The sequence below is a fragment of the Pristis pectinata genome, chromosome 37, assembly GCF_009764475.1.
Source record: "Pristis pectinata isolate sPriPec2 chromosome 37, sPriPec2.1.pri, whole genome shotgun sequence".
NCBI lineage: Eukaryota > Metazoa > Chordata > Chondrichthyes > Rhinopristiformes > Pristidae > Pristis > Pristis pectinata.
In genome coordinates, this window is record NC_067440.1 from 8,974,918 (window position 1) to 8,995,074 (window position 20,157).

A 20,157-nucleotide genomic window follows, 5' to 3' on the forward strand; every position below is an offset into this window, starting at 1 on the left:
TAATCACCTTAACACCTGAATTAGATCACTAATCTCCTATACTCAAGGGAATACAAATCTAATCTGTGCAATCCATCTGTAGAATTTAACACTTTTCAGTCTCAGTTTCATTCTAATAAACCCATCCTGCATCAAATCCAAGGAAAGTAGGTAGAGTGAGAGCAAAACAGTGGAGTTCGAGGTGGCGTTTACAGGACTGAAGGCTCTTCTACTGATCATATTTTCTTACTACATAGGAGGCCACTCAAGTCTCTGCCACCTCTCAGAGCAATCCCATTCCTCCACTTATTTCCCTATAACCTTTCTCTCTTAAAAGCCCAACTTTCTCCTGATTCTCATCCTTTCCACCTACACTTTTAATCTGGAGGGTCCAGGGTTCATGTCCCTGTTCGGGCGTTGCAATTTTAGGGCAGGCACGGCAGTGGAGCAGTTAGCGTAACACTATTACAGCACCAGCAACCCAGGTTCAATTCCAGCCGCTGTCCGTAAGGAGTTTGTACGTTCTCCCCGTGACTGCGTGGGTTTCCTCCGGGTACTCCGGTTTCCTCCCACATTCAGAGGAGATTTACGAAGATGATTCCCGGAATGAAAGGGCTTACATACGAGGAGCGTTTGTCGGCTCTTGGACTGTACTCATTGGAGTACAGAAGAATGAGAGGGGACCTCATAGAAACATTTAGAACGTTGAAAGGACTAGACAGAGTAGATGTGGCTAAGCTAAGACGTTTCTCTTGGTGGGTAAGTCCAGGACTAGAGGGCACAATCTTAGAATTAGAGGGTACCTGTTTAAAACAGAAATGAGGAGAAATTTCTTTAGCCAGAGGGTAGTGAAATTATGGAATTCTTTGCCACTTACAGCTGTGGAGGCCCAATCATTGGGGGCGTTTAAGGAGGAGGTAGATAAGTATCTAACTAGCCAAGGTATCGAGGGATATGGGGACAAGGCCGAAATTGGGGCTAGATAGGAATAGTTTTTAGTGTAGCTCATGGAGCAGACTCGACGAGCCGAATGGCCTACTTCTGCTCCCTTGTCTTGTGATGTTGTGATTTTATTCTCCCCACATTCCCATCAACACCCCTGTTGAGGTTCTGCCACCCACCTACACACTAGGAGCAATATATAGCAGCCAATTAACCTACCAAATTGAGATGTGGGAGGAAACCCAGGGGAAACCCACGTGGTCACAGAGAGAACATGAAAACTCCACACAGACAGCACCCGAGGTCAGGATTGAATCCGATCATTGGAGCTGTGAAGAAGCAGCACTACCTGCTGGTACTGGTTGATATTGGTTTATTATTGTCACATGTACCGAGATACAGTGAAAAGCTTTAGTTTGCATGTCATCTACATACATAATACAGATCTGACATACTTAATACATCGAAGTAGTAATGGGATTGGGATTGCTCTGAGAGGTGGCAGAGACTTGAGTGGCCTCCTATGTAGTAAGAAAATATGATCAGTGGAAGAGCCTTCAGTCCTGTAAACGCCACCTCGAACTCCACTGTTTTGCTCTCACTCCTACTTTCCTTGGATTTGATGCAGGATGGGTTTATTAGAATGAAACTGAGACTGAAAAGTGTTAAATTCTACAGATGGATTGCACAGATTAGATTTGTTTCCAAATGGCCTGTTTCCTGTGCTGTAATGTTCTATGGTTCTATGAGCAGCCAAAGGACCAAAGAATGCAGTTACAGAGGAAGTGCAGTGCAGGTAGACAAAAAGTGCAAGGGCCACAACAAGGCAGATTGGGAGATCAAGACCTCAAGAGTTCACCTTTTAGCAGAGGAGAGGTCTGTTCAAGAGTCTGATAACGGTAGGATAGAAGCTGTCCTTGAGACTGGTAGTATGTGCCTTCAAGCTTTTGTATCTTCTATCTTTTGTGCCTTGAGGCGTTGCCTCAAGAAGGCAGCATCTATCGTCAAAGATCCTCACCATCTGGACCCGGCCATCTTCTCACAGCTACCATTGGGTAGGAGGTACAGAAGTCCCACACCACCAGGTTCAGGAACAGCTACTTCCCTTCAACCATACGGTTCTTGAGCCAACCTGCACAAACCTAATCACTACTTTAGTAAAGCAACACTATGACCACTTTGATCATTTTGTACTACAATGGATTTGTATTTTTTTGTTCTAAATGCATTCTTTCTTGTATAATCTTGTATAATTTATGTTTAATTTATGTTTTTTGTGAATGTTATATATCTGATGCTATGTGCCTGTGATGCTGCTGCAAGTAAGTTTTTCATTGCATTTCATGTACTTGTGCAGATGACAATAAACTCAACATCGACTTTGTGTCTTACAGGAGAAGGGAGAAGAGAGAAGGACCGGGGTGGGAGGGGTCCTTTGTGCTGCTCATAGAACCATAGAACACTACAGCACAGGAAACAGGCCATTCGGCCCTTCTAGTCAGTGCCAAAACCTTAATCCGCTAGTCCCATTGACCTGCACCCAGTCCATAACCCTCCAGACCTCTCCTTTCCATGTACCTATCCAATTCTTTTTCTTAAAACTTAAGAGTGCCCGCATTTACACGTCAGATGGCAGCTCGTTCCACACTCCCACCACTCTCTGAGTGAAGAAGATCCCCCTAATGTTCCCCCTAAACCTTTCCCCTTTCACCCTAAAGCCATGTCCTCTCATACTTATCTCTCCTAATCTAGGTGGAAAGAGTCTACTCGCATTTACTGTCTATACCACTCATAATTTTGTAAACCTCTATCAAATCTCCCCTCATTCTTCTACGCTCTAAGGAATAAAGTCCTAACCTTTTCAATCTTTCCCTGTAACTCAACTACTGAAGAGGCGGCAACATTCTAGTAAATCTTCTCTGCACCCTTTCAATCTTACTGATATCCTTCCTATAGCTAGGTGACCAGAACTGCACACAATACTCCAAATTTGGTCTCACCAAAGTCTTATACAACCTCACTATAACATCCCAACTCCTATACTCAATACTTTGATTTATGAATGCCAGGATGCCAAAAGCCTTCTTTACAACCCTGTCTGCCTGTGACGCCACTTTCAAGGAATTATGTATCTGAACTCCCAGATCCCTTTGTTCTTCTGCACTCTTCAGTGCCCTACCATTTACTGTGTATGTGTATCATGTAGTAGATGGGAAGGACAAGGACTGGAGATCACTGGCAAAGGGTGAGCTTCCTCTATGGTAGAACGTCTCGACTGACCTGGGTCTGAAGCCGAGCCACGATTTCCTTCCTTGCTTTCATGACAGAGTCGAGTTTGCCGGTCACCATGATGGAGAGGCCCTGATCCTTGGCTAGCGAAAGCTCAATGTGGGCTCCTGTTTTCTGCATGATGTCCAGGCAAACCTTCGCCTCCTCGCCTTCACCAAACTGACTGTTGTCTTTGTACCTGCGCTCCTCCAGAGGGACGTGAAACACCTAGGCAGAGGAAAGACATGTAATGGAGACACAAGAGACTGCAGATGCTGGAATCTGGAGCAGCAAACAATCTTCTAGTTGAGAAGCACCTATGGGAGGAAAGGAACTGTCAATACTTTGGGTCTAAACCCTGCATCAGGACTGAGGTCAGTCAGATGCTGCTCGACCCGCTGAGTTCCTCCAGCAGATTGTTTGTCACGAAAGACATGTGATGCCTGACGTACATATCCTCCTGGCTGAGGGCAACGGGACAAGGTGTGAGGTAGGACGTTTAGAGGTATTCTATGGGGGGGGGGGGGTGGGTGAGGATTTTTTCACCCAGACGGTGGTTGGAATCTGGAACGCGCTGCTTGAGGAGATGGTGGAGGCTGAGACTCTCACATTTAAGAAGCACTTGAATCGCCAAAGGACAGGAGGTTACACACCAAGTAGGGGTAAATGGAATTAATACAGAGAGGTAGAAAGGTCAGCAATGGGCACAGTGAGCCCAAGGGCCTTTTGCTCTGCTTGACGACTCCGATTGTATGACAGCGTCACTGAAGTGAATGGTCACAGTCTATTTCCCCAGGGTACAGGAGTCTAAAACTAGAGAACACAGGTTTAAGGTGAGAGGGGAAGGAATTAAAAGGGATCTGAGGGTCAAGTTATATTACTGAACTAGCACAACAGAATTACAGGGTCCAGTAACATAGTGGTTAAGTTACTTATCTAGAAGCCAGAAATTCAGACCACTGAACAAGAGACAGGAGACCAAATCCTACCAATGATACCAGGGGAATTTAAATTCATAATTAAGTAAATCTGGAATTAACAGACAAAAGCTACCAAATTGTCATAAAAATCAATCTGGTTCATTGGTCCTTCTGGGAAGTAAATTTCCCATCCTTCTAGCCTAAACATGGCCCCAGAGCCACCAATGTGATTGACTCTTAACATTCTCCTCAGTTTAGAGCCAATTAGGGATAAACGATAAACACTGGCATTGTCAGCCTTGTCCACATCCCTTTAACAAATAAATAAAATTAATGGGGAAAGTGAGCACACACTGTACCACAGCAGGAATATAGAGTCATAGAGTTATACAGCATAGAAACAGGCCCTTCAGCCCAACTCATCCATGCCAACCAAGTTGTCAACTTGAGCTAGTCCCATTTGCTAATGTCCCTTTAAATCTTTCCTATCCATGTACCTGTCTAAATATATTTTAATGTTGTAATTGTACTCTTCTCTACCATTTCCTCTGGCAACTCGTTCCATATATCCACCACCCTCTGTGTGAAAACGTTGCCCCTCAGATCCATTTTAAATCTTTCCCCTCTCATCTTAAACCTACAGCCTCCAGACTGCTGTATCCTGGAGAAAGACTATGATCGCTCACCTTATCTCCTCCCTTCATGATTTTATAAACCTCCCCTCAGCCTTCTACGCTCCAGGGAAAAAAGTCCCAGCCTACCCAGTCTCAAAACAAAGACAATTAACATACCCAGATGTCTCCGAGATCCAGCAGGATATTGGAGCACCTGGCCGAATCCCATGCAGTTACAGGAAGAACGTGCAAACTCCACACAGACAATCCTCTGAGGTCAGCATTGAACTTGGGTCCCTCTAACTGTGAGGCAGCTGCACTGCCATGCCACCTTACAATATTTTCTGAGGGTGTTCAATACCTAATTCTATATTAAAGATATATTGGCAAGTTACAAGACATGGAGGGGCTGATTTGGGTGGGTAAGCCCCTCAAATAATGAAATGGTGTATCATCCCAGGGGCCACATAAGTGGCAATGGTCCTATGGTTTTAAAAAGATAAGTTAACACAACTGAACATTATGACCATGAATGTAAAAGTTTTGCACCGTTTCTTCTTTTGAAATCTTTTTTTTATGAATAAAGTTTATTTTTGAAATATAAAAAAGCAAGATATTTAAACCTGGCCACCTACATTACAACAAGCTACATTTCAAGAAGTACTTCATTGGCTGAAGGCACTTTGGAACATCCTGAGGTGCTACACAAATGCAAATTTTCCTTAAGTTCTAGTTAGTTTTATATTAATGTTTTTCTATAAAAAATTGCTCTGTGCCACCTTCAGAAAATATTGATATTAAGTGCCAGACAACAGTGGCAATGATGTGGTACCTCAGTTTTGCATTGCCTAGCTCCTTATTCTGTATGCAGAACATATTGTACAGCTCAATGAAATTCTTCCTTGCCGCTTGCCAGTTTTTCTGCTCGGCTATGGATGAGTCTAAATCAGAAGGTAATGATCATGACTCTGCACTAGCAATGCAGCCAAGGCCTCTGCCAGGTGGGAGGTGATCAAAATGAATGAGAATAAAAGGCAGTAATAACTCCAGAAATATAACTGGCCATCCTTCCCGCAGCTCTTAAATGGCCTGACATGTCGCTACACGGTTCAATGGGAAAATGGGAACAAGCTTTAAATAGAACACGATTAGAATGCGACTGTTAATCCTCATTAATTTTGAGGATCCCCACCATCCAGGTCATGCCCTCGCTGCTACATCGGGCAGGAGGTACAGGAGCTTAAAGTCTCACACCAGCAGGTCAGGAACAGCTACTTTCTTACAACCATCAGGTTCTTGGACCAACCTGCACAACCCTAATCCTACCTCAGCAATGGAACACTAGGGATCACCTTTGCACTACTATGGACTTGGCTATGGACTTCAATCATTCAGTTCGTGAGCCAACCGGCAAAACCCTAATCACTACAGTTTGGCAACAGTATGACCACTTTGATCACTTGGCACTAAAATGGACTCTTTTGTTCTAATTGTGTTCTTTCATGTAAAAATGGTGTATAATTATTTTTAATTTATGTTTTTCTTGTGACTGCTGCTTATCTGATGCTATGTGCCCGTGATGCTGCTGCTGCAAGTAAGTTTTTCATTGTACCTGTCCTCACTGTACATATGCACAACTTGAGCTCAACTTGACGACATCTGTGGCCAGTGTGCCACAGATAGTAAGTCAAGACTGGTCAAGAAACAGCTTGATACATATTCACTTTGGCAGCCAACATCCCATCCATTGCTGAGCTGTGGTTCAGTGGACAGCATTCTCTTGATTTAGGAGGCAGTGGGTTCATAAACCCACCCGAGACACTCACAAGAACAGCACTGAGGGAGTGCTGCACTATCAGACATGCCGCCTCTCAAAAGAGACCTTAAACTGCACTTTGTGGGAGCTTTCCGAGCACAAGTTGGTGCCACATTCCCTACATTAACACTCTGTGACGTCCTGACATTGTGAAAAGCACCACACTTCATACTCAAACAATCTGTTGCAGGAACTCAGCAGGTCGGGGAAACGAGGGGAAACTCCTTGCCCATGATCTGACCTAGATTGGCAGAACTACCCTCTTAGCTCTGACCAGAAACTGAATTGGACTAAAGCAACAGCCATTTTTTTAAGCACGTTAATAGAGAGAGGATGCAGATTGGAGGAAGACTGCATCCGACACTGCACAGGGAACCAAGAAAAATCAAGAGAGGCAATTTCACCAATTAAAAGCAGTGGAAAAATAAGAACAGATTCTCGAACCTTAAGGTGGTGGCGCTAGAGAGTATGTTGAGCTATTCTATTACAGAGGGGAATTGAAAACTCCCTCTTGGTTACTTTTTCCTTTTAATGTTATCACCCAGACCACTGATGCACAAATGGAGAGGGGATATGCGTCACTAACAGTGCTGAATTTGTACAATAAACAGGCCTTCCTGTTCATAAGCGGATTGTTTATGTGAATCCTGCCAATTCTGCAACAGCAATAAAACAAGACATGCAGGATATGTCAGTCGCAATCGCTAGACAAATTACTAGTTTTTTCCCCAGCACCGACTCAAACAGCTATAGCCCTGAACTGAGATGTACACGTTAATAGCTACCCATATCGTGCCATGGTCTTCATTGGTAGATCTGCCATGACTCTGGGAAGAACTGTAGATAGCCTGGCCTGTAAGATTAGATAACTTTGGCTTCCTCCATTAGAGATGTTCTTATATTTTGCTTGCTTCTGATTCTGTCTCTTACTTTAAAGAAAAGCCTGTAGTGCTAAAACGAGGTGTGACTGTAGTACCGAATGAGAGGATATCCTTCCTGATAATCGGATGTTATGTGATGTGACACATTATTGTGTTCCCTGCTTCCTAATGAACTCTAGCAATCCCTGGTCATTACCTGTTTTGCACTGACCCCTGTATTTCTGTTAGAAAAGTTGGCATCTTTCAAGAAGTTCGGCACAGAAGGGTCATAGAGCATAACGATTAGAGACTGTAGAAGAGGACAGTCTTAAAATACAGAGGCGGAAATGAATTTTTTTTTAAACGTACAACGAACTCTGAATTGGAACGCACTGCTTGAAGAGGTTTTGGAAGCAAATCCAACAATAACTTCCAATGGGAAACCGGATGGATTCTGGAAAAGGGAAAGACTTCAGTCCTACACAGCCAGAACAAAATTTTGATTAATGGGGGACTTCTTTAGTGTGGCATGACACTGGCAGCAAAGGTACAGAGTCTGCAGCCCAAGGACCAGACAGTCTAGCAATCCAGAAGTTATAGAAGGAGGAAGACAGACGGTGGGGACTGGTTACTTGTGGAAGTTGTGGTCGCATCTGTGGAGGAGTAGGAAGACAGGATCTTTCATGTGTGAGTCGGGAGCTCAAAAAATGCTGCACACCTTCCACGCTGTACTGGACTGTCAGCCCAACTTTTCCTCCTCAACTATATAAAGCGGGACAACATTATGACTCAGAGACAGAAGTACTAGCAACTGAGCCGCATCTGATGCTTAAAGCCTGAAGTACTGGCGGAGGACAGTGTGGTCAACTGTGTCTGCAGAGAGGAGATAGGGCAGGAATAGCGGGCGAAGATTGGAGTTATACAAAATATTGTTTGTAACTTGGTTAGGGCTGCTCTGGTTCTGTGCTTAAAATCATTCTTTTAGAATGGTAAAACACAGTGCAGTGGGTGACATTTTTGCCTTTGAATATAGTCGTAGCTCAATCCCATTCCAGACGAGCTGAATCCAGGCTGACAGTTGCAGTAAGGGAACGCCACACTGTTGGAGATGCCTTAATTCAATTGCCTCATGAAGCAACACCGCGGTGCCTTTGACATAAAATATCCGGGGAACGAATGTGGTGTCCTGGCCAATGCTTATTCCTAAATCAACAGCTAGAGAAATAGACAATCGCTGCTTGCGAGACATTGCTGTGTGCAAATTGTTGGTTATGTTTTGTACCTTACAGAACAGTCCTCGCATTGCCATGAAACATGTTTATGAAGTCATATCGTCGTACAGCAGGGAAACAGGCCCTTTGGCCCAACTGGTCCGTGCCGACCAGGATTCCCACCTGAGTTCCTCCCATTTGCTCACGTCTGGCCCATATCCCTCTGAACCCTTCCCATCCATGGGCCTGTCCGAGTGCCTTTTAAATGTTGTTAATGTAGCTGCCTCACCCACTTCCTCTGGCAGCTCGTAAATAAATTATCCTCTCAGCTGAAACCTCTGCCCACTCGTATTTGACAGTTTCACCTCGTGGGGGGAAAAGACTCTAACTGATTACCCCATCTCTGCCTCTCGTAATTTCGTAAACCTCCATCAGGTCTCCCCTCAGCCTCCGCCACTCCAGAGAGAACAACCCAAGTCTGTCTGACCTCTCCTTGTGGTTCATACCCTCTTATCCAGGCAGCGTCCTGGTGAACCTCTTCTGCACCTTCTTCAAAGCCTCCACACCCTTCCTGAAGCCCTTAAGTATCAAAAGCTTTCCTTAAAAAAGATTTTCCAAATCTGCTGCACACCTGGGTGATTACCGAGGATTTGATTGGTCGGATTTTGCTCCACGCTCCAACTGGTTCACCAGACTTGTCCCCTGGTGCTCCCTTTTCAGGGAGGGGAGGGAACGCTTCCAGATACGTTGGGATATAAGCTTCATCCTCCGGCACTCCACCTGCAAACAGATAGGTGACAACCACAGACAGGCGTGAATAGCACAAACAGGCTCTGCATTTAAAGGGGAAGGAAAGTGTGTGGAGACTGTTGAATTTGAAGTGCTCCCTTGCTCTCTCACCACCCTCCACCGTGTGAGCGTGTGAAATTAAAGCTCCTACCTCACATTTGGCATTTGTAGCTTCAATATTCTGGTCGCTTCTCACAAAGACCCGACTTTAGTCAGGTATCGGATGGTTGCAACACGGCTCCCATTGACATCCCACATACCGGCAATCTTCCCTGCCCTGGGTGCCTTGGTTGTGCCAAGGTTCCTCTGATCAGGAAGCGTACAAGAGCGGTGAAGGGCCAGCCACGTTCTCAGCATTTATCCTTCCCTCCAGAGATAAAGTGGGCCTTTTAGGATCGTGTTTCGAGAGTGGAGCACCATACACAGATGCTACCACATTGCACATTTGACACTACCGATCGGAGGTCAAATTTAAAAGGTGATTGTGCAGAAGCACCGCAGTCAGTCCAGATGTTGGCCTCCCCTGATCCCATGCACTTTACAGTGTCAACAACAGTCAGGAACAGGACTTATTAGCTGAATCCTATTTGTACATTACCACACACATTTTCAGGACATGGAGTCTTAGGTATTGCAAGATACCAGCCGGGATTGACTGGGTAGCGCCTCTCAACTGTCAGAAGGTTGTGGATATGAATCAGGCACATAAAATACTTTCTATTGGGCTTCCCCTTTTCCTATCTTCAGTCCTGAAGAAGGGTCCTGACCCGAAACGCTGACCCGTTTTGGAACCTTGCAGCCTAACAGCATGAACATTGAATTCTCCCACTTTAAGTAATGCCCACACCCTCCCCAACCATGCCTCCTCTTTCTTCCCTTTCCTAGCCTCTCTCTTTTTCCTACCCCACTTTTTTCTCCTTACCTTTGACCCATCCCCCAGTGGATCTGCTCTCCCCTCCTCCCCCGCACCTGCCTATCACTATCTCTTACCTGCATCTACCTATCACCACCCTGTGCCCACCCCGCCTCCCCTTTTTTGTCCACCTATCACTGCTCTGCTTTTCCCTCCTATATATTGGGCTTCCCCTTTTCCTATCTTCTGTCCTGAAGAAGGATCCTGACCTGAAACAATGACCGCCTGCTTTTCTCTACAGATGCGGCCTGGCCTGCTGAGTTCCTCCAGCATCATAGTATTTTTGATCTAGATTCCAGCATCTGAGGTCCTTTGTTTCTCTAATATAAAATACTAGGTTGACATTGGCGCTGCCTCAAGAAGGCAACGTCCATCATCAAGGATCCCCACCAACCGGGCCATTCAATCTTCTCACAGCTACCATCAGGCAGGAGGTACAGAAGCCTGAAGTCCCACACCACCAGGTTCAGGAACAGCTACTTCCCTTCAACCATTCGGTTCTTGAACCAACCAGCACAACCCTAATCGCTACAGTTTAGCAACGCTGTGACCACTTTGATCACTTTGCACTAAAATGGACTTTTGTTTCCTTGTTGTTCCAATTGTGTTCTTTCTTGTAAAGATTATATATAATTTATGTTTTTCTTGTGAACGCTGCTTATATCATGCCATGTGCCCATGATGCTGCTGCAAGTTTTTCATTGCACCTGTGCACACACGTACTTGTGCATATGACAATAAACTCGATTTTGACTTCTGACTTTAGTTCAGTACTGCCAGGGGTGCTGTTTGCCAGCTGAAACATTATAGCAGGGTCCCTTGAACCCTCTCAGGCAGAGAGAAAAAAATCCCAGGGCATTACTCCCCAGTGTCCTGAAACAATCCTTCAACCAACTTGAAAAGGCATCATCACATTGTTTTTTGGGGGGCTTGCTGTGTACAAATTAACAACTGCATTTCTTATAGTACAACTGACTCTGCATTAGAAGTACTTAATAGGTTTCAAAGCACTTTGGGACATCCTAAAGACCCACAGGGCTGTAAAGCCCATCCCACACAATTATGAAGCCCCATGTGTTGTAATTCAGACACAATCTGCCTACACCCAAGCCACACCTGGAGCTCCCGACAGTGTAAAAGATGCATCATAATGAATGTATTTTTTTAACATCTGTGGCTTAATGTCTTTAAGGGTCCTTCAGCAACATAGGACCCCCAAGATCTTCAGGCTCCCTTTCACTTGGAAGCATTGGGATGAGAATGAAGATGACAGTCATCAAGACAATGTTGCTCATGGTCTTTCTAAAGAGCCCCAGACATCTGAACGGCAACACTGACCTCTAGTCTCCTGGTCTCCCAATCCACTACGATGCTCAGCAAAGCTCTCTGGTGTAAGCACAGCTACCGAGCTCATGGTTCCAAACCCAGATTTGACAGATTCCGATATTCCACTGAAATGAAAGATAACATCATCAACATTGGCCCAATGGTATCTCGCCGTTGGAAATAGAGTTAACAGTCTTTTTCACAGGGTTGAGGAATCAAGAACTAGAGGGCATAGGTTTGGGCCGAGAGGGGAGATATTTAATAGGAACCTGAGGGCAACTTCTTCACCCAGAGGGTGGTCGGAATAATGGAACGAGCTGCCAGAGGAAGCGGTTGAGGCAGGTACATTAACAACATTTAAAAGACACTTGGTCAGATACGTGGACAGGAAAGGTTTAGCGGGGTAGGGACCAAACACAGGCAAATGGGACTAGCTTAGATGGGTGTCCTGGCCAGCATGGACCAGTTGGGCCGAAGGGCCTGTTTTCGTGCTGTATGACTCTATCATATGGTAGCAATATGCATCATAGTGAAACCCTGCGACATCAGTAGAAGGGATGCACGTGAACTAGAATCTACTACAGGAAAAGCAGGCCGGTGAGCCCAATTCCCCAGGGTTTATGCTCCACTTGTCTCCCTCCCATTCTCTTTCATCTGACCCCACTAACATTTCCTTCCATTTCTTGTACCCACATCTGCTTATCTGGCTTCCCCATTCAAGTGGCTGCACTATTCACTTCAGCCTCTCCCTGTGGGGGCAAGTTCCACATCCTCTCCACTCTCTACAGAAAAGCATTTCTCAGTTCCGCATTGAATTTGTTATTGACTACCTTCTACTTATGTGGACTATCTTCTGCTTATGTTCCCCCAGCTTTCGTGTCTCTTACAAATGGAAATCTCTTCCCCCCAGGGATAAATGCTCAGGTTGTCATTTCCCATCTTGATGATGTCTTGCTTGCTCTACTTTCTGCACTTTCTCCAAAGCCTTTGTATTCTTTCTATAGTATGGGAACCGGGACGGTTCACAGTGCTCCACATGTGGCGAACTGAATTCTACACATTTAAAATGACTTCTCTGTTTTTCAGTTCTACTCCTCTGGAGATAAGCCCAAGTGTTTCCATTAGCACACGAAGAACTCGGTAGCTGCAGTTGTGCATCAGTGCATTCCAGACTTGCACACCTGCGCACTGCAGTGCACTCTCACCCTGGTCTTGAGCTCACCACCTAGTCCGAGGACATCCTATAATGTCCTAAACTGAAGATCTAGTCATAGCTGGCACCTCCAGCACAGTCCCATTCACTTAAAAGGAATTACAGTTCTACACTAAAAAAGTTTATTTCTCTTAATAGCTAGGAGGGCTGTGTTGCTTAATTGGAAGGAAGTTACTCTGCCTACTCATGTTCAATGGTTACGTGACGTTATGTCATACCTAAATTTAAAGAAGATCTGTTGTTCAATTTCTGTATCTTTCTTAGACTTTCAAACATTGTGGGGACCTTTTTTTGAACTATTTTCAAAACCTTTGATTTGATGGTTAAAGTACAGATATTGGCTAATATTATGTGTTAAGGGTTTCTCTTTGTGTTTTCTTTTTTCTAAACCAAACAGCTTCGGTCTTGGTAGTGGGTTTAGATTTTTTTATATAACAAAATTATTCCAATTGAATTGTTATTAATTAATTATAATTTTTAATTACCAATATGGGGTATTGTCATTTCAAGTATGATTTAACACAATGTATTCAGTAATATTCTATCTTTTTTCTGATTCATGTACTCTGTATTCTCTATGTGGAATCAATAAAAATATTGTAAAAGAAAAGTTTATTTTAAATAATATTCACATTTCAATTAATTTTTATGTTTAATGTGGTTTTAAGAGAATTTAATTATTATTTTTCACTATTTATTATTTTTAGGAAATTAGTTAAACATTGTTCAACTTTCTGAACTGCCTCTCAACAAAGACATTTAAAACAGCAGAAAAGGACTTTGACAGCACAAACTCTCAGAAGGCCATCACTGGTTGCATCAGGGTCTGGTACAGCAATTCCAACACCCAGGAACGTAAAAAGCTGCTGAGAGTAGTGGACTCTGCCCAATACATCACAGGCACATCCCTCCCCACCATCGGGCGTATCTACAGGAGGCGCTGCCTCAAGAAGGGAACATCCATCATCAAAGATCCCCACCATCCGGGCCATGTCATCTTCTCGCAGCTACCATCGGGCAGGAGGGACAGAAGCCTTAAGTCCCACACCACCAGGTTCAGAAACAGCTACTTCCCTTCAACCATTCGGTTCTTGAACCAACCAGCAAAACCCTAATCACTATGGTTTAGCAACTCATGACCACTTTGCACTAAAATGGACTTTTTGTTCTAATTGTGTTTATGCTTTCCTTGAGAAATGCTGCTTATATGTGCCTGTGATGATGCTGCAAATAATTTTTTCACTGCACCTGTGCACACATGTACTTGTGCATATGACAATAAACTCGACTTTGACTTTGCTCATTAGAACGTGTGTAGCTGACAAAAGGAGGTTTTGAGAGAGAGAATTGATGAGGACAGCCATTAACCCTTAAGCTCCCCGGTTTCAAAGTACAGCCCAATCCCAGAGGCAGTTAAACCTTCATTCACCAGCAGTGGTGTGTCTTCAATTAGCTTGTCAGCTTTCAACATCAGCCTTACCTCAGAAGTCATACAGAGTCAGAGGCCATGGGTTCAAACCCATTCTAGAACTGGGACCACTGTGTCAGCAGGCCAGTGCAGTGCGGAGTGCAGTACTTTTGGAGGTACTGATTTTTAAATGTGACTTTAGTCTGACCCTGTTATACCTAGCAAATGGATGCAAACAAAAATACATGGCACAAATTTAAAAAGCATGGGATTTCTCTCTTTCCTGAGCCTATTATTATCCCAATATCAGGAAACAAGATCAATACCATATTACAGTTTATGGGAGCTTGCTGGGTGGATATTGACTGCCACATCTTCTACATTACAACAGTGGCTGTGAGGATGAACTGAGGTTGGTAAGGTCTGCAGGTCTTCCTTTCCATCACTAGATCACCTACGCAATTGCATTTGTTCTGACTCGCTCGATCAATCCAAAGCATCGAGTTCAACTTACCTGCAAAATGGTCTAAAGCCAGATAAGTCCGTCCTGAGCAAGGCTACCGGTGTCGCTTCAGTGTGACTTTATGCCTTTGGTCCTGCAGGGAGAGGAAAGGGTTTTTAGTACCACCACTCTTTCTCGCTAATAACACGGCTGTGTGGATATATAAAATACTGCTGCTGCAGTAGCAGCGTCAGGTATCAGAGGGAAAGAAAGGACAGACAGTTCCTACCCCAACAACTTGTATTTACGTATCATCTTCAATGTGGTAAGCAAATGAGTTCTATTTTCAGGAAAGGCTTTGCATCACAAATCATTGCCATTAACTTGTCCAGCCAAATTTTAAACAGCAGGTTATAAACAGCAGGTGAAGCTTCTAAAGAGGTTACCAATGACAACTTGGATCCATTTTCTCCCATTCCGTGCAAGCTTCCCCTGGTTCTAGTCAATTTACTGTCCCTACAAGCGTCTAACACCAAACTGTGCAAAATTGATTTGCTGAAGGCATGTAGATTGCGGAGCAGAACATAGATAGATAGATATTTATTTATTAGTCACATGTACATCGAAACACACAGTGAAATGCATCTTTTTGCATTACTGAGAACGTGCTGGGGGGTAGCCCGCAAGTGTCGCTACTCTTCCGGCGCCTCCGGTTTCCTCCCACAATTCCTAATCTTTGGAATGTGGGAGGAAATCGGAGCACCTGGAGGAAACCCACACGGGGAGAATGTACAAACTCCTCACAGACAGCGGCAGGAATTGAACCCAGGTCGCTGGCGCTATAATAGCATTACGCTAACCGCTACACTACACAGCTGCAGGAACACAATGCCATTCAGCTTCTCAAGATTGCACCACCCTTCAACCAGGCCACGGCACCACCAACCCATTTATCCACCACAGCCCCACATCTTTTAATACTCCTATACTAATAAAAACTACATCACAGAACCAATCTAGCTGGCCTAATATGTTAGCATTGTGGCACAGATACTAGAGCCACTGCGTCACCACTCAGTCAATCCCGACTGCCGATGTTGTGTGCGTGGAGCCTGCAGGTTCTCCCTGTGACTACAAGGGCTCCCCCCCTCGAGCACTCCTCCCACATCCAAATACATGTGCATCAGTCGGTTAACTGGCTGCTGTGAATTGCCCCCAGTGCGTGGAAGTGTAGCGGTTAGTTTAACGCTTTACAGCGCCAGCGACCCGGGTTCAATTCCGGCCGCTGTCTGTAAGGAGTTTGTACGTTCTCCCTGTGTATGCGTGGGTTTCCTTCGGGTGCTCCGGTTTCCTCCCACGTTCCAAAGATGTACGGGTTAGGAGCTGTGGGCATGCTATGTTGGCGCTGGAAGCGTGGCGACACTTGCGGGCTGCCCCCAGAACACTACGCAAAAAAGACGTATTTCACTGTGTGTTTTGATGTACATGTGACTAACAAAGATATCTTATCTTATGTATGGTAGAATCTGGGGAGAGTTGATGGGACCATGAGGAGAGTCCGGAACAAGGATAATTAGTGGGGAATGGGATTGCTTTATGAGCTGGCATAAACATGTTGGGCTGAAATGACCCACCTTTGACTATCCCACTGCTGTTTGAGAGAGCTTGCCATAAGGAGTATGGAAAAACTGCTTCCTGATGGTGATAATGCTCCATGAGTCTCCTCCCAGCTTCTTCCATCTCAACTTATCAATAAACCCTTCTAGCTCTTTTGTGTGCTTGCAACTTTATCTTGAGTACATCAGTGCTGTCCAGTTAGTGATACCAAAGCTATCATAAAGGAGCAGGAGTAACCCCTTCAAATCTCAGTTACATTCAATAAACCGTAGCTCATACCTATCTCAAACCTTCCACCTGCCCTGGTCCAGTAAACCTTAAAACCCTCGCCTATCGTTCTCATCTTGAGTGTTGAAAATTTTCATTATATCCCCAGCATCCACGTAACCATAGAATCCATCCTATCCGGAAGCATCATGAGCTGGTATGGCAACTGCTCTGCCCGAGAACGCAAGAAACTGCAGAGAGTTGTGGACACAGCTCAGCACATCACAGAAACTAGCCTCCCCTCCGTGGACTCTATTTACAGTTCTTGCTGCCTTGGCAAAGCAGCAACTCCTCCCATCCCGGACATTCTCTCTTCTCCCCTCTTCCATCGGGCAGAAGATACAAAAGTTTGAGAACACATACCACCAGGCTCAAGGCTCAAGGAGAGTGTGTGTACTTGTGCACTGCAGTGCACAGGTGTGCAAACAGAAGCTTTTCACTGTATCTCAGTATATGTGACAATAATAAACCGATTTATTTTGACTCAATGCTCTGAAATGAGTCTGAAATGGCCCACAACCTGCCCCTTTTGTCCCTGATTGGAACTCAGTGCCTAATTCAGAGTTAGTTTATTCTACGGCACTGCAGAAACATCTGGTCTCAGGGGTGAGGAGATGAGGGGCAGAATCTGCCCTCATGCCCCCTCCGGCCTGAATGATAGCTGCTCCAAGGCCTGAGTAACCACTGAAACAAGTTAGGGAAAGGCTCACCTCAGCCATGCACAAGTGGCACACTTACATCACCTTACTCTGGCTAATGGAGAAGGCACTGCTTGACAAGGCAGCCAACGCCTGTGGGAAACAAACTCATTCCCTGCGTCATCGGCGAGAAGCATAAAATAAGCATAGAGCGAGCCAGGCAAAAGTACTAACCATGAATTGTCTAGGCCACCCAAGGTTTGCATCAAGCGAATCTCATCCAAAAGCTCATACACTTATGAGGTCACCGATGATGAGGGGAGGGCTATTGTTGCATCCTTCTATTTACAACTGGGTCTCTGTGACCTCATCGAACATCAGCTGAGATTGGACAAACACAGGAAAAAAGACAAACAACACTGGAGGCACTAGTAGGCTTTCAAAGCAAGTGGGCTTCAGGTGCAGATGATACAAATGTTACTTGCTCACAGTTTTACACAACATTGGCCGAACCCACCTTCCCATCCACAAACGCACATGTATGCATACAGACAATCAATTAGTTGTACTTATAGCATATCAATCGTAGCACAATTGGCAGCATCTGTCTTCTGAGTTAGAGACTGTGGGTTCAAACCCCACTGCAGAAACTTAAGTGCTAAAAATCCAAGCTGACAGTACAGAGGGACTGCAACACTATTAAAGACACCATAAGACATGAAACCGGGACATTCTCCCATCCCACTGTTGCAAAATATCAGGTAAAGCAGCCAACATAATCAAAGACCCCACCCACCCTGGACATTCTCTCTTCTCCCCCCTCCCATTAGGCAGAAGATACAAGAGCCTGAAAGCACATACCACCAGGCTCAAGGACAGCTTCTATCCCACTGTTATAAGACCATTGAACGGACCCTAGTACAATAAGACGGGCTCTTGACCTCACAATCTACCCCATCATGGCCTTGCACCTTATTGCCTGCCTGCACTGCACTTTCTCTGTAACCGTAACACTCTATTCTGCGTTCTGTTTTTGCTTTTCCCTTGTACTACCTCAATGCACTGACGCGATGAAATGATCTGTGTGGACGGCATGCAAAACAAAGTTTTTCACTGTACCTCAGTACGTGTGACAATAATAAACCAATTTACAATTTTAATCCCCAGTGTAATAAGGCAATAATTATACCTCAACCCATTATCACCACAGTTGATAATCTGGAGGGTATCCCACGGCTGTTTGTCAGAGCTTGCTGACTGATATTTTACATAATGTGTACTGAAGTCTACAGTGTAAAACTACTTCACGGCCTTCAAAGTTCTTACAGATACCCTGAAGCAATGAAAGGTACCACAGAAATCAAGTCTCTTTTTATCTTGAGATAGAAATTTCTGGCCTCAGCTCAGAAGGAACAACATGCAAGGCCTAAACTGTGATAAGCACTATCAATTGATGCACTGACAAATCAGACGACATGTTCCATCATCAAAAGGCACCCTACCAGATTATACAACCTGATGTGCTGTTTTTCTTCAAGAAGTTCATAATTTCAGGCTTATCAATATGAATTTTTTTATCCACGCAGGCTTAGGGATTGAATTATTCTAGACTTTTTTTGTTCAGTTGTTAGATTAATGGGCTATTGTAAAATGCTTCTAGTGTAGGTGATCAGCAGGAGATTCGGGGGGTGTTATTGAGCATGTGTGAGAGAACAGGTTACAGAGAAATAAGTGGGATTGCTCTGCCAGCAGGTATAGACTCCATGGGATGAATGGCCTCCTATATCATAATGAATCAAATCTATATCCAAAGTCACCTACTGCTGTCCTCCTTTTGCTATTGCAGGTTATTTCCTCCCCCCCCAGCCACATTGCTGACAAGTGTATTCTACAACGTACTCCCCGACGAGTGTTATTGATCAGGAGTGCCTGCATATTATCTGCAGTTTAGGATATTGACAACACAGTTTTGTTGGTGTAACAACAATATAAAAAACTAGATTTTCAAGACAAGCCTTTTGGGTGTTTTCTGCTGTTGTTGATTAAAACTGAAAAATGCAATCCTTGTGTACATTTTGATGGTAGTTTGGCTTGTTCCTTCCATCCAGTGCTTCAGGAAGGCTGATAGTATCGTCAAGGATGCCTGCCACCCCGGCCATTCCCCTTCCTCTCTTCTAGCTTCTGGGAGAAGATATAGGAGCTTGAAAGCCTGGACACCCAGACTCAAGAACAGCTTCTTCCCCACTGCTGTCAGACTCCTGAACCAATCACCTCTTTCACATCCCCTTCCCAGTGGTGCGGCCACATTCTTGCACTCTTAACTCTACCTCTGTTATTCTCACTTTAGCACTTCTTCTTCAGATTTCACTACAATCTTTGCACTGTTCTGCTATTTTGCGCTCTTTGTTGTATTTAATATTACCATGTATACTGTTTATTTTGTGAATGTCGCGAACAAGAAATTTCATTGCACTCTGGTGTATATGACAATAAACTAATCTGAATCCAAATGATAAACAATTGCTTATAATCTTCTTCTTAGGCATTCCCTAAGGATCAATGACTTGCTTCCACTCTGGTTTTATAGGTTCTGAGGTAGCTGATGAGGCCCTTCTCAGAGGGAGCAGGAGGTGCCTGATGGTTTGTGAGATGGTGTATTACTTTTGCAGCTTACACAGGGTGTTCTGTGTGCCCCTGATGCATGGCCTCGAGGTTCTTAATACCCTGCTTTCTTCACTTTAGTCATGAACTAGGGGTTCCCAGGAGTCAGTGGAAACACAGCAGGGTTTCATAAGCTTTGAGCACATCCTTGAATCTTTTCCTCTGTCCAGCTTGTAATCTCCTCCCACGACAGAGCTCGGAATTGATTGTCTAATGGACAATCAATTCAGAGTGTAACGTCTGGCATGTGAGGAAGTGGCCTGCCCAACGTAG

The 20,157-nt window shown here is 44.6% G+C and overlaps 1 protein-coding gene across 2 annotated transcripts in view; it reads right to left on the bottom strand.

The window, feature by feature from the left end:
- The window catches only part of hdlbpb (high density lipoprotein binding protein b), a 121,628-nt gene that overhangs the window by 81,245 nt on the left and 20,226 nt on the right, over positions 1–20,157 (bottom strand). For both annotated transcript variants that reach the window (XM_052044460.1, XM_052044461.1), the window contains 4 exons: positions 14,774–14,855; positions 11,651–11,763; positions 9,242–9,390; positions 3,202–3,417 (listed from right to left, as the gene is read on the bottom strand). In XM_052044460.1, coding sequence (XP_051900420.1) covers positions 3,202–3,417; positions 9,242–9,390; positions 11,651–11,726 — 441 coding nt within the window. In that variant the 5' untranslated portion in view covers positions 11,727–11,763; positions 14,774–14,855. The remainder of the gene's footprint in view (positions 1–3,201; positions 3,418–9,241; positions 9,391–11,650; positions 11,764–14,773; positions 14,856–20,157) is intronic.